The 14,360-nt window shown below is 26.8% G+C and overlaps 1 protein-coding gene across 2 annotated transcripts; it reads right to left on the bottom strand.

Annotated features, from left to right (window-relative positions):
* Positions 1-281: 281 nt before the first annotated feature.
* Positions 282-11,435, bottom strand: LOC135931406 (BUB3-interacting and GLEBS motif-containing protein ZNF207-like). 2 transcript variants are annotated; one of them, XR_010573033.1, is made up of 12 exons: positions 11,300-11,435; positions 11,117-11,243; positions 10,949-11,072; positions 10,838-10,903; positions 10,704-10,785; positions 10,533-10,626; positions 9,730-9,857; positions 6,640-6,799; positions 1,689-1,893; positions 979-1,338; positions 625-810; positions 283-526 (listed from the first exon to the last, which is right to left on the bottom strand). XR_010573033.1 is itself a non-coding variant. In XM_065468489.1 (11 exons), the coding sequence occupies exons 1-11, from the start codon at positions 11,338-11,340 to the stop codon at positions 728-730; spliced, it is 1,470 nt and encodes a 489-aa protein (XP_065324561.1). In that variant the 5' UTR covers positions 11,341-11,435; the 3' UTR covers positions 282-727. The 2 variants fall into 2 exon arrangements, 1 of the variants encoding a protein (XP_065324561.1); XM_065468489.1 differs by having other exon boundaries at positions 282-810.
* Between the last annotated feature and the right edge of the window lie 2,925 nt (positions 11,436-14,360).

The raw sequence follows: 14,360 nt of genomic DNA, 5'->3' as shown, positions 1-14,360 counted from the left end.
ATCGTGATTGATTAGCCAAATAAAATGTCCAACAATTTTAGTCTTCCTTGCTACCAATAGGTTTCTAAAGATATCAAGTGTCATCAAAAATGTTTAAAATTAGCGCTTTAGCCGAAAATACGTCATTATTTTTAAAAAATAATAAGTGCGAAAAATTAAAACTCGGTTGAATAAACTAATCCAGATGTTTACTATCTTTTTTTTTAATAAATCAGAATCGATTATATAAAAAAATCAACAACAAAAAAAGCTATAAACAAAATATGAAGTCATAATTTATTTTAATAAATATTCGCTCATAAAGTATAAATAAAAACTATAATAACGACAATAGGTATAATGTGAGATATGTTTATTATAAAACTTTAAATCACTTTTCCCGCCACTCTTACTTAATTTAAATCCTCAAGGTTTGCATGTTGTTCATAAAAGAAACCAAAAAAAAAGAATGAAATGATATAAATAATGTATTTTTAAAAAAAATTCTCGAAATACCTGTACTCGGAAGTGGTATAAGGATGATATGCTTTTTGTTTATAAATATTTAATTAATTTTATAAATTAATATAATAATCATTTATTATTTTGTATGGTAATTTATAAAACTTAAAATAAATATCTAACTTGTTAAATAAGTAGTAAATTCTGTTTATTTCTGGTATACACAATGTATACCATTTTCGTAGTTGAACAGTGGGTGTTTAAATGACACGTGTGAAATAAATATTTAATATCTGGGAAAGTAGTTTCTTGGATTATTCATAAATTGATTCATTAATGGTTGCGGTGGATTCGACGCTGCCATATGCACTAAAAATAGTAATAAAATAAATATATAAATTAATTTCAAATTTAATCCTAATCATGTTCCTTTTCTCCTCTACAATTTCTGTATTTAAGAAAAATATGATGCTTCAAAACTAAAAAAAATTGCTATATTTATAAATATTTATGCAATATTATTTTTCTTGTTGTTACAATTATTATTAGGCTGGAACATTGGCGGCATCTGTAACTCGTTATTGGTATTACAACTTTTATGGGGATTGTAGCTGAATTGATTATTGGGAAAATTATTGTAATCGCTATTGAAATTATTTAAATTGTTATCGTTGTTGCTGGCACCAATGTATTGATTCGCGGAAGGTTGATAAAAAGATGGCATGGGCTTGTCCATCAAGGATTTATTGGGACTAGGACTTGCAAAATTATCGAAGTTCTGATGCCGGTGAAAAGCAGGCGGAGGCAATGGTTGTTGGTTTTGTGGTGAGTAAAGGGATGTGGATTGCATGGGATTAGTTTTACTCATGATCGAAGGCGAGTTCATTAATAATGGGGCTTTTCATTTTTTTATTAAAAAAAGAGTTATTCTCAATAATTTCAATCTTTTTAGGTGCCATTCATTTAATGATTGTCATCTGTTTTTTGGATATATCTTACCTTATTTAAGAACAACCCTTTTTTGAATTTTGTTTTTCCATAAATTGGAGGAAAAAATAAATAAAACTAAAAATTAATATCCGATAACCCCTCATTTAGAAGTTAGCAAGAATTGGCGGAAAAAAATACAAACATAGAGAGCATACTTTGCATACTTGTCCACAAATTCGTGGTAACTTTTGAGTGAATCATTTATGATCTAATATTTAGACACGAAACGTTTTTATAAATTTTATCAATTATTATACGCATAGGGGGAGGTGGAAGTAAGGCTCCATTAGGAAACGGTTTTTGCCCCTTTTTTTCTACGTTAAATCTATCGGGATTTTGGGGAAACGTTGGAAGATATGAGGCAATGTTGGAATCGCTATTGGTAGCATTCGATTTGTTGTGCTCTAGGGAATCATTTTGGTGCATACGGCTGTATTTGGGAGTAAAGGATCTGTGCTCTTCCTAACCTCGTAAATAATATTGGGTAAAAGAAAATAAAGATATATATATATAACGTAGAAGATATACCGATATGGATAGGAATTATATCAATGGGGCCCGATATCCAAAATAATCAAAAATTTCAACAGCAAAAAAAAATTGGCCAACATTTAGCCATAATATTTCAGGGAAGTGAGAATGGTACCACTTGCAAGTCTTTGATAAAAATGCTAAATTTTTTGACCTGGTGCGTATCTGCCACAATTACCATCTAAGAGTATAAAAAACTTAAAAATTATGTATATACTATAAGATCATAAAACAATATAAATTTATTATTATTTTTTTGTAATTCATAATAAAAACGAACAAAAATATTTATATATTATGAAAATCCTTGAAACTAAATATGATTTGTTGACAGGTTTGGCATATATCTTTGTGTGTTTATGACAATATCTGCATCTACATCTTTGCTTATCTATAATTTTTGAATAAATAATGTCTCCGATGAATTAATTTTGAAAATTATTATTGCAATATACCTAACTTTATATAATTTATCTGGTATGTGCATTTTAGTATGTCTGCCAAATGAATATTAGATTTCAAATTATTGGGTCATTTGTATTGTTGATTTTTAGAATAGAAATATCGCTACCATATTAGACCAATACATCCTCTCTATTTGAGAGAATCATATCCAGTAAATAATAGAGAATTCCAATAAATCTCTTAAAATCTGGGATAGTCATACTTATATTTTGCCTATTCATTTGTTTTGAGTTAATACTATTTTGCTCTACAATGAGGGAATATGAGTTTTCGTCGAAAATTAAAACGAATATATCTGATGGACTTTTACCATGTAAATCGTATTTAAGTTTTTTTACATTCCTCTTCCCCATTGATATGTGTTTTCCTCTATTTTAAATGGCGAGAAATTACAGAATAGCTACTTCTAGTAGATGGTTTTGGAATATCGTTATCAATTGAATTATGAATATCTAATCCATCAGTAGCATCTGAATGACAAAACTTCGTTATTTGTTAAGTCATTTTCGTCGAAATCTTTTTCATCGCTAACTGGAGAATAGTTCATATTGCTAGGTGACTCTTTTTAAAAGAGGAAGATATAATAAAACTTGAAAACGATTTGCATGGTAAAAGCCCATCGAACATATTTTCTTTGACGATGATGAAGATTTAATATTCTCTAGTTGTGATCAAAGAAGTAATATTTATGCAAAACAAATGAATAGACCTAATATATGTGGCATCCCAGCCCAGATATCAAGAGATTCATTGGAATTCTATTATTTAGTTGATATCATTAGCTCCCTCAAGAAAGGATGTACTGGTCTAATGATAGCGATATTTCTATTCCGATAATCCGGAATACAATGACCCAATCATAATTCCGAAATTTGAAATATAATATTCATTTGGCAGACAATACTAAAATAGATATACATGATAGATTTTATAAAGTTAGGCCTTACATTAATATATTGAATAATAAATTTTAACAATTCGGAATTTTCAAACATCATTTGACAATAGATGAACAGATGATACCATACCGAGGAAAACATTCTTGCAAAATGTTCATAAAAGGAAAACCAATTACGGATGCAAATATTGGATATTGGCTGACGGTTACGTAATTTTCATTTAATATATATATCAAGGAAAAAGCGATAATGAATATGGATTAATTGGAAATGTAATCATATAATTATTAGACATTACAAAAACTAAATTATCATAACATACTATTGATAATCTCTTTATCACATTTAAACTTTTGTTTTAGTTAAAACAAATGAGATATTTTACAACACTTGAATCTATAAAGATTGCAGCTAAAAAAAGATGCAATTATGATTATAGATTCGATAAATCAAAAAAGAATATTGATAGTTCGTTTGAATGATAAATTCGGTGGTAAACGCTGTATCGGCATGCCACACCATCTCTTCGTTTTCTAATGTTTCAATGTAATTTCGAGATAATATTTTTCTAGAATAAAAATTTTTTCAACCCAAATATGATCACCGCTTATAACAAACACGTGGATGGATTCGATCTGGGTGATAATCTCATATCAACATATAGAAAAAAATAAGAGGGAAAAATGGTAGTCGCCAATATTCATCCATTTTTATAGAAGTTGCTTTGATAAATTAGAAAATTCGTGAATCGAGATGACAAGAAGAGTTTACTTGCACTAAGCTATTAACATCTCTCCTTAGAACACCAGTAAAAAAATGAAATAAAGTTTAAATACAGGGGGCAAACGCATGCCAGATTGCATTACAGCGTGAAAAACTTTTCTGATTACATTTTTTATCCAAAATTATAGATGGGGGAAAAGATGTGGATATTGTCATGTGCACTCAATGTATATGTGCCACACATGTCAAATCACACTTTGTATTACATAACATATATACATCTTCTCATTTTTATCATTGAATGACAAAAAAAAGAATAAAGATTTCTGTTGACCTTATGGTATTATACATAAACGATAAAGGGTATGCATCAGGTTATATGCAAAATTGCTCACCCGATTTTTAAAAACGGCCAACTATGGGGTGTAACTGATACCGCTGTTTGGAAGTCGATCCAATATTAAATTGATATCGGTGGACCGACCCAATCCGATATCATAACCTATTTTGTATTCTTGTAAACATAAAAAGAATTAACTCGGAATTTTATCCAGAAAAAAAATATTATTCCCTGAGCTTCTTTCGAGATTTCGTTAATTAGATGACGAGCAAATATTTCGGGCTTTAGGCAAATATTAGTTTTTTAGCCGATAAAGATAGAGCCAACCGTTTAAATCGTCTAAAATTGAGCGATTTTGCATCACTCTCATATACTTTTTATGGCATCTTTAATTTAACTAGATCATAACCAATGTAGACTGACGATGCATTCATTATAATGCGTTTGAAAGTGTCGTTGAATGCAAATAAGCTGGGCCGGCCATTTTGTTTACCCATATAGTAATTATTCTCATGTTAAAAACTACTGTTAAATTGATAACTTGCTTCCCTATTATATCGATGATCAGGCAATACTTTGATAAAGTTTGCATCAGACATAGGCATAAATTGGCATTTCGTTTAAAATTTAATAATGATATGGATAATCAAAATGGCGTCTTACACTTTTAAATGAATGCATCGCCAGTCTAAGTATTATTATATGTCATTGACAATAACAAAAGTTACTTAAATAATATTACAATATTCAGTTACAGTTTATATTCAAGAATTAAAGCATATAAAATATTTTTTTATTGATATAAATCACTTATTTACATATTATATATAATAATAAATCTACAGTGTTGCGCAAAATTTAATTCAAAACATTTCCATCTCCATACTTTTTTAATTCATTTGTAAATAAAATTATTTAACGTAGTAAAAAAAAAATTGATAAGAATATATATAAATACGTCATTTTAACAAATTTTTTTTGCAAGTCAAATAATTTTATTTTTCAAATATTTACATAATTAAATTTGAAATAAATTTTTTTTTTTTAAAAAAAAAAGAAGCCATTTTTATCGGATAGGAAAGTTTTACGATATCGGCCGAAATATCGGCCCGATCCGATAAAAAATCGGTACATCCATAACTACTCGGCATATTATCCAGAAAAAAATATCGAGCAAGTACCGAAGATTTTGCTCAAAACATCTTAATTTATGAATTAATGTTTTACAATTTACAATGTTATGTTGATAAATATTAGATTATCGTTTAGATAATTTATTTTTGTATAATTGTATGAGATTGATTTATATTTGAAAAGTGATGGTTCATCCTATTTATATAATGTTTACTTTTATAACTTTAAAGAAATTTCATTTTACTTTAAAAATTGGAATTTTTAAACGTTTATTTAAATTAATAAAGGATTACTTTATAATTTTAAGACAAATATATTATTTTATTACCACCAGGGCTTAATTATTAAACCTGTACGTATTTATAAAATCTTCTCCCTTTATTAGTGACTGTCTTCTGCCAATATTGCTCTTAAAAACCCCCATTTGGGTCGATTTTTCAAAACGACCCGATTAAGATTTTAGCCAAAATTTATTTAAAATCTTTCTGTCAACCCTAATCGGGATTTTTAACACGACTAGATGGTGGTCTATTTGGTGATACTCGATTTAAATCGGTCGTAAAGTATTCGCAATAAGGAATAACTTAGAAAATCTAACCCATCCCTTTTGTTTTTGAAAGCTCAGGGCTCATTTACCTTATTCTGAATATTGGCATCTTGATCATTTTCTTTCTTCCACCAAATTAACTATATTTTCTCCTAACTCATTACGATATGGGGTGCGGTTGGCGCTATGAGGTATTTCAGCAGACATGAATAGTTTTTTTTTTAAACCGAGAGTTGTTTGAACAACAGTTATTACTTTCCCATTACATTCTTATTTTTAAAAAATTTATCAAAAAATAATATACTGGAACCAAAAAAACGGGAGGGGGGGGGGTGATAATTTGAAATTTTTGGGAGGTGCAGTGCCCTACCCCAAGGCGTAGAATCGGGCCTGTAATCCAAGCCAAATTGCATAAAATTTCAAAAAAATCTGCTATATAATTATGGCCCGCCACCCTCCTCTCGTAATAGCTAAAAATATAGAGAGGGGTCAAAATTGTTATGCTATAAAAATATAATATATTATAAACCCAATTTAAAAAAATATATATTTATGATTTTCCATTATACCGCCGAATATTCGAAAGATGGATGCATAATTTGGACAATGTACCCGGAAGAGCTGAGCATAAGAGGTTTCGGCCTGTCTTTTTGCGGGGAATCCAAAATAGGAGGGAGGTTTGCCATGTGCATTGTGGGAGCCGTAGAGTCACCTGGGCTACTACTATTACTGTCACAATAATATGTATATTTTAAAGGTTTATAAAATAAATTTAGAATTGATTAACCTCTTAATGATTAAAGGTGCAGATATGCACAAGGCTAGATTTTCTATTTAAGCTTATTTTTTGGCTGATATTTTTAAAATATCATATTTGAGCACTAATCAATATAATTAGAAAAAATCGAGCATTTTTATCCACTAGAAAAAAATCATGTGTTGGTTAGTTTGAGTTAGAGGGCCCACACACAAGGGCCAGCATTAGGCCCATGGGCCGGCCGGAATTAAAATAATCAAAATTTTAAGGGTCCAGCCACAAAGTCCTCAAAAAATATTCAATGTCCATATTTCCTAACATTTTATATCATTATTAGTAATATAAAATAATAAAATTGATAAACAATAATTAAATCATCAAAGTTATTGCCGACCGATATTTAGATTTAACGTGAAATATTGAAATAGGATAATAATATTAAATATTTCGAGATTGAAATATAATTCCTTTTTTGCATTTTATAAGATACCAAAATTGATTACCCGTCAACATTTGTTTTTTTTTAAAAAAATTGGAACAATGCTGTATTTGTGACTTTAAAATGTAAGGGGGGGGGGGGGCGACGGTTTTTCTTGGAGACTATTAAGATATTGGTGTTCATAAAAATTATGAAACGTTAATCAGCTGTGAGGTGAGGCAAAAATAAAGGCCATTTTAAACCAAGACAAAAATATCTTGGAACCGGAAATAGGCATCATTTTTTTTAAAAAAAAATTATATATTAATATATATTATATAAAGTTTGGAATCGAAGCCATGGAACCAACACAAATCTGTGAAACGGAAATAGACACTATTTAAAAATTATTTTTTTAGAATATAAAGATATAAATTTTATAATAAATAATTTTTTTTTAAAAAAAAAATAAGTCAATGTGGATTTATATTTTTGTATAATTACTTCAATGACATATATAATACCTAGACTGACGATTCATTCATTATAGTGTGCATCAATGCTGGAGACGCCATCTTGGTTACACTATTAAAATTTTAAACGAGAGCCTAATTTATTCCTATATCTGATGCAAACTTTATTAAGGAATTACTGGATCATCGAGATAATAAGAAAGCAAGTTATCAATTTAATAGTAGTTTTTAACATGAGAATAATTACTATACGTGTTACTAAAATGGCGGGTCCAGCTGATTTGTTTTTAACGACGCTTAAAAATGCATTTTAATGAATGAATCGTCAGTTTAGGTATTATATATGTCAATAAATTACTTACAAAATAAATGAATTTTAAAAAAATTGCATTCACCCTATTTACAAATATAGCATTTTGATATTTTTTTTCCTCGTCCCAATTTTCAATATATAATTATGGCACTCTTAAAATATATTTTCAATATTAAATTTGATATAACTTATTGGCTGACATGACCTATCTATAATCAACCTTCAAATAGTGAACAGTATATTATAATAATAAATTGGAAAAGTAAGTCATAGGGAAATACAATGATTAAGCATCGAGGTTACATCATGAACGCCATTTCATTTCTTTGTACTAAGGTAGGAGATTAACTGGCCTATATTTGTTCTTTTAAAACTACAAATTATTTTTCTTTCTTTTTCTTCTTTTTCGACCTCTCTTTTAACAATTACGTAATCTTTCGAAGGATCCCTTTCCATGATTTTGGGAAATGTTTCGCGCTTTTATTTATTTATTATAGATGATGAAAACATTTCAAAACACTTTCACGATATCTTTTACTTTCATTCCATTTCTCTCGGGTATAGTAATAATTATTTTTCCCAGTTATTTTATATTCTCTTCTTGGTATTGCTGAAATAAAATTCGTTGGATCAATGGGGGAGGTGGGGTGATTGATAATGTTAGTTTTTATTAATTCTATCTCTCCTGATGATTAGGGAGGGTTTTTAGCCCACTCCTAATATGGAGGAAATTATTTGTAATGTATTGAATTGGATAAACAAGATAAACATGGTTCGTGTATTAAACATTTGAGAAAAAAATATAAACTTTAAGTGCGTAAGATTTTATCGGAAATATATATCATCATTTTAGATTACTTACCTTATAAATTTTACCCATGAACTTTCAAATTTTTTCCAAATAAAACTTTCTGCTATCCTTTTAAATGTAATTTAAAAGGTTTAGTTATTTCAGCAAGCCTATTGCCATAATAATTAATTCAGTAAATAATGAGATAATTTATATTAGTTTTTCCATAGATTTTTTTTATAAATTATAAATGACTCAAAGGTTAATGGCTGTGTACAATTCATAAGATAGGTGTCCTAAGCATGCTGGAATACAGTTCCGGTAAAATCAGATTTTTTAAAATTCAAAAAACAAAACAAAAAATAACACATAGCCACGAGCATTTAAATATTTTAAGTTATAAAAAATAAATACAAAAAAAAAATTAAGTAAAATTTATTTAATCCCCATAGTGATATAAAATTATTTAATGTATTAAAAGTTTTATAAATAATGTAGTCATTACATATATGTAAATGCATATTTTTCTTTTTACATACAGAAATAAAATATAATTGATTACTACTATTTCGTCAGCATATAATATGTGAGTATAATCATTTATTTTGTAAGTAACCATATAATAATACAAATTGACTCATTTTTCCTTAGGTGTGTATTATAAAAATCATAACGTAAGCAGCATTATATAAAGTTTCAAATCGGAAACCTAAAAGGGTCAAAATCTAGAAATTTTCTGTAATTTTCGTATATAAAAATAAACATGCAAAAAAAAATCAAATATTTTTTAAATCTTCCAATATATTTTTGTATGAATTATTTATTAATCTATTTTTTTTATGAAGTAATAATTTCTTTGAAAAAAAATATTTGTATACATAATTTTTTTTTAAAAAATCATCTCATACTTTTTATTCTTTGCTTCGTAATCCATGGAAGACGTGTGGGCATAAGCTGGGAACATAGGCTTGGAGAGGGAAGTAGGAGCTGGGGGAATCATAGAAAAATTTGAAGGTATAAGTGGGGGAGGAATAATCTAAAAATATAGAAAAGATGAATTTATAAGTTTGTAAAATATTAAAAATCAATTTTTATTAATTAATAATATATTCTATTTATTAATTTAAATTTTTTAATCAAGTAAATTGATGTATGGCAGACACATATATCCAACTTTAAATTCTTTTATTAGAATTTAATTTATATATCAAATTTAAAATGTCTAAAAATTTATATTTTTGATTACAGCTATTTTCCAAGGTATTTATTTTATAGTGATTTGTATGTTAATTATAAATTTTATCAATAATTTAGACTTGAATTTGTGTATTAGAAAAAATTGTCAATCTAAAAAAATTAATTATGAGTTAAGTTGGCAGTAATAAAATGAATTTAAAAAAAAAAAATTTTTTAATTTTTAAAAATTTCTATCAAAACACTATAAAAACCCTATAATAAAATAAAAATACAATTCCATAATTGTGTTTTCAAAAAGGAAACATAATTGTATAAAAAAATGAAATTTATACAATAGATTATTAAATATGAATCAGAAAAATTAGTATTATATGATTTTCAATTTGTTATTATATATAAAATATATTTCTTTGAAATTGACACCTTTAACAATGTAAATATCATTTTTAGTAAAATTTATATACACAAATATAAATGTTAAAATTCTTCATAATAAATTTGATTAAAAAAAAACTTGGGAAGATGGGGAGTTAAATATGGTCTGATCTGGTCTACTAAACATAGCAGATGATGGTAATTGATTGATTGATTGTAGGGGAATAGATAACCTTTAAAAGATAAAATAAGCTGTGAACCAAATAGATCTAGTTGTTAAAAATAAAATATATGCATAACTCTCACATACAATTTCATTGGAGGTGGAATCAATGTTGTAGATGATGGAATTGGAACTAATCGTGGAGGAATTGGATTAAAACCTGGCATAACTGCATTTTTTAAGTTGTATAAAAAATAAGACTGTAAAAACTATTATTATACCAGGAAACATAGGCAAAATTGGTATTTGTGAATTTTCACCACTTTTTTGGCTTGCATTATATACACCTTGTAATATATTGTTCCAATATATTAAAAAATTATATTAATAACCTCTTTTTTCATCATGTGATATTAAATCTTCTTCGGGTATTCCTTCCATACCATATATCTCAATAGTAATATTGGTTCTATGTGGTAATGAATTTGGTACTTTGTCAATATCTTCTTTATGGACCTAAAACGTGTATCATTAATAAAAAAATTAAATCATTATACAACCTGTAGGCAGTGTATTTGTAGGCCAGGTCCAGTAAATAATCTCTTATGGCATACTTGACATTTAAAATGTTTAGCCTTTTGATGTTGTAGGAGTATTTTTTCATCCTCAAAATCTCTATTACAATACCTATATATGTTTTAATATTAAAATTGGTTGTAATCTAATATATATTTAAATTATACCAGCACCATGGCTTTGAATATTTTTTCTTTTTCCTGCCCATATATTATTTTAGTATAAATAGAGTTGTTCGAAATAAAAATGATTGACAATTTTTTTGTGTGCTTAAATTGGTCTGCATCGGGTGGACAAGAATTTAAAACTTTGGTAGTGATGGGAAGGAGGTAGAGAAATTATAAGTTTTTTTAAAGCAATAGTAGAGGAATATACAATGGAATATATATTTCTCCTCGCGAATGAATAGAATGACTAAAAATATATTTAAAATGTTTTGTATATTATTTTAAAAGTTTCTAAATATTATTTGATTCTCTGCATTAATTATATAAAATAAAATATATTATAAAATAATATAAAATATGTTATATTTTTTAATAAAAAGAATACCTGTAAGCTAATTTTTTAAAAAAAATAAAGTTGTATTTTTTATACAAAAAAAAATCAGATTTTTTTTGAGTATTTTACTTAAGGCCTATATTATTAAATTTTTTAAATGAAGGAGATTTAAAAGAATGACATTTAATAATATTTTTAAAAAGGCCATCACTGTGTATCATAAGCTAAAAGGAAATTTGTTCATTGATATAAAAAATGTAAATTGCATATCCATAATAAATCCGATTTGGAATAAACATATTTTATTAGTGAATATTTACTTTTTATAACTATTTTTCAAAATGAATAATGTAAAAAAATTAAACTATTTTGCAAATTGAAGGAATATATAAATCCTTGCTAAGCCATGGCGTCCTTAATTATTAAGACTACGATTAAAAAAATAAGTAATAAATATTAATATTTAGCTTATATTATATTTTTAAAGATTATTTTATAATATACTTTTATTCAATATCTTTGACAAACAAATTCATTTTAAGCAAATAAATTTATAATTTTTTAAAATAAGTTTAGATTTTCCGTTGACCTTTAATAAATTATAATGTAAAAGGCATTTTAATCTATTTAAATGATTTGTTTAAAAGAACTGTAAAAATAACCCGAACCTATATCTATAACAGTTAGGTTGGGTTACGGACAATTATATAAAAATTAAAGGTTGCCAGGCGCCTAACCAATGGGGGGAAGGGGGAAATTTCACCCCCCCCCATCGCAAATTTGACTATTTTCATAAATATCATTTTCAGCTAATAAAAATTTTACCCCCCCCCCCCCACCAATCAAGATTTTACAAATATTTGAATATCAATTTTCCAACATATTATTCAAAAATATTAATAAAATGGAAAAAATTTAGTCAAAGATTGAAATCAAACGATAATTTATAAATAAGGCTGAGCATGAAAAAATGTAATGTGTCGTCAGCAGCGATATCATTATTGAATTCAATTGATCAATCAGAGTTTATCATTGCTGCTAGTTGCATCAATAAATTATTTTTAGCTCACTACTTTGTAGAAATTTACAAAAACCAAATTTAGATTTGGTTCAGGTTATTGATTTGGCGGAAAATATACATGAACAGGTAGTTACAATAAGAATGAATGTAGATAAATATTTTCATATCTAGACGATCGAAGGCAAATTTTATGATATAACACTAATTAAACCTCGTCTAGCACCTAGGCCATTATTGAGATGAAAATAAATATTGGCTCAACTGAAGAATATTATAAAATATCCATTTTTATCCCATTTTTTAGATTCTTTTTTATCGCAAATAAAAGTACGGGTTTTAGATAAAAAACAAGTCTTTAGCAGTCTTCAAGTTTTATTACCCAAAGATCCTTCTTCATTTTCTAATGCCACTATTGGTAAAATTAAATATTTAGAAAAATTTTATTCCTATGAGATTGATACTGAAATAAATTTAATCAGTGAATTCGAATTGTGGTATAAATATTTATACGTTTAGCTATTTTACCTGAGCATGCTATTGATGTGCTCAATCGGTGTAAAGAAACCTTGGCTCAATTTCCTAATATTTCGAAGTTGTTTTATATTCTTGCATGTTTGCCTATTACAACATGTACGAATGAAAGGACTTTTTCCAACTTGAGAAGGTTTAAAACATATTTACGAAATACTTAATCTCGGCTAAATGGGTTAGCTGTTAAATATACATAGAGATTTGGTTCCAACGACAAACGAAATAATTAAAAATCTTGTATTTGATAAGAAGTTAAAAAAACTTGTTAATTTAACTATTTTCTAGTCAATATTTTAAACACACTACTATTAGTATTTTCAATAAAAAAAATTATATTCTACTTATATTGTATGAGAATTTAAGCTGAGGCTAGTTTTTAAAGCAAATTTTATAAAAAAAAATGACATTACACTTTATTTCAACTTTACATTTAAAAAAACCTTTACATTTAAAAAAATTTATTAAATATAATATACCTAACTTGAAATAATAAAAAAGAGGCTTGTAATATCCTATGTTAATGAAAAAAATTTTTGTGAAGGTTTTCCAATTAAAAATTCTAAAAATTTTAAATCTGCAATTTGTAATATAAGGGAAATAGACAATACATTAAATGAGAATTTAAACAAGATTAATGAGTTTAAGGAACGTCGTTGTTTTAAGTGCAAGGAAAATGGACATTTAGCCATTAATTGCCTTAATTGACTATGAATCTAAGAAGTATAAGGAGGTCGAGAGACCAAATAATCATATTAATAATAATAAATTATATCATAGTTTTAATAATAAATTTTATAATATGTTTTATAATAAATTGAATATTTATAATAGTGGAGGGTATTCGTCACCATGATCAAATGAAAATTAGAATAGAATAATTTATATATATATAGAGCTGGGAGGGGGAAGAGTATATATGTATTTTTACATTTTTGAAAGATTTGATGGCAAAGGTATCATACTTGCATGTTAAGACACAAGATGACATTATTAGAAGAAGAAGATGGAAGGAGATTATATACACTAAGCCTTAATAGGGTGGACGTGTTGTAATATTTTAAATGATTATTTATAATTGTATTAAAATGATAAAATTAATTATTATAATATATATATATATTATGAACCTGTTGTTAGCCATGTATTTTGTTGATTTTTGTGAAAAGAAATACAGT

The sequence above is a fragment of the Gordionus sp. m RMFG-2023 genome, chromosome 1 (assembly GCF_954871325.1).
Source record: "Gordionus sp. m RMFG-2023 chromosome 1, tfGorSpeb1-WG-v2, whole genome shotgun sequence".
Taxonomy (NCBI): domain Eukaryota; kingdom Metazoa; phylum Nematomorpha; class Gordioida; order Chordodea; family Parachordodidae; genus Gordionus; species Gordionus sp. m RMFG-2023.
The sequence above is the reverse complement of the archived record's forward strand: the minus strand, read 5'-3'. Positions and strand labels throughout refer to the sequence as shown.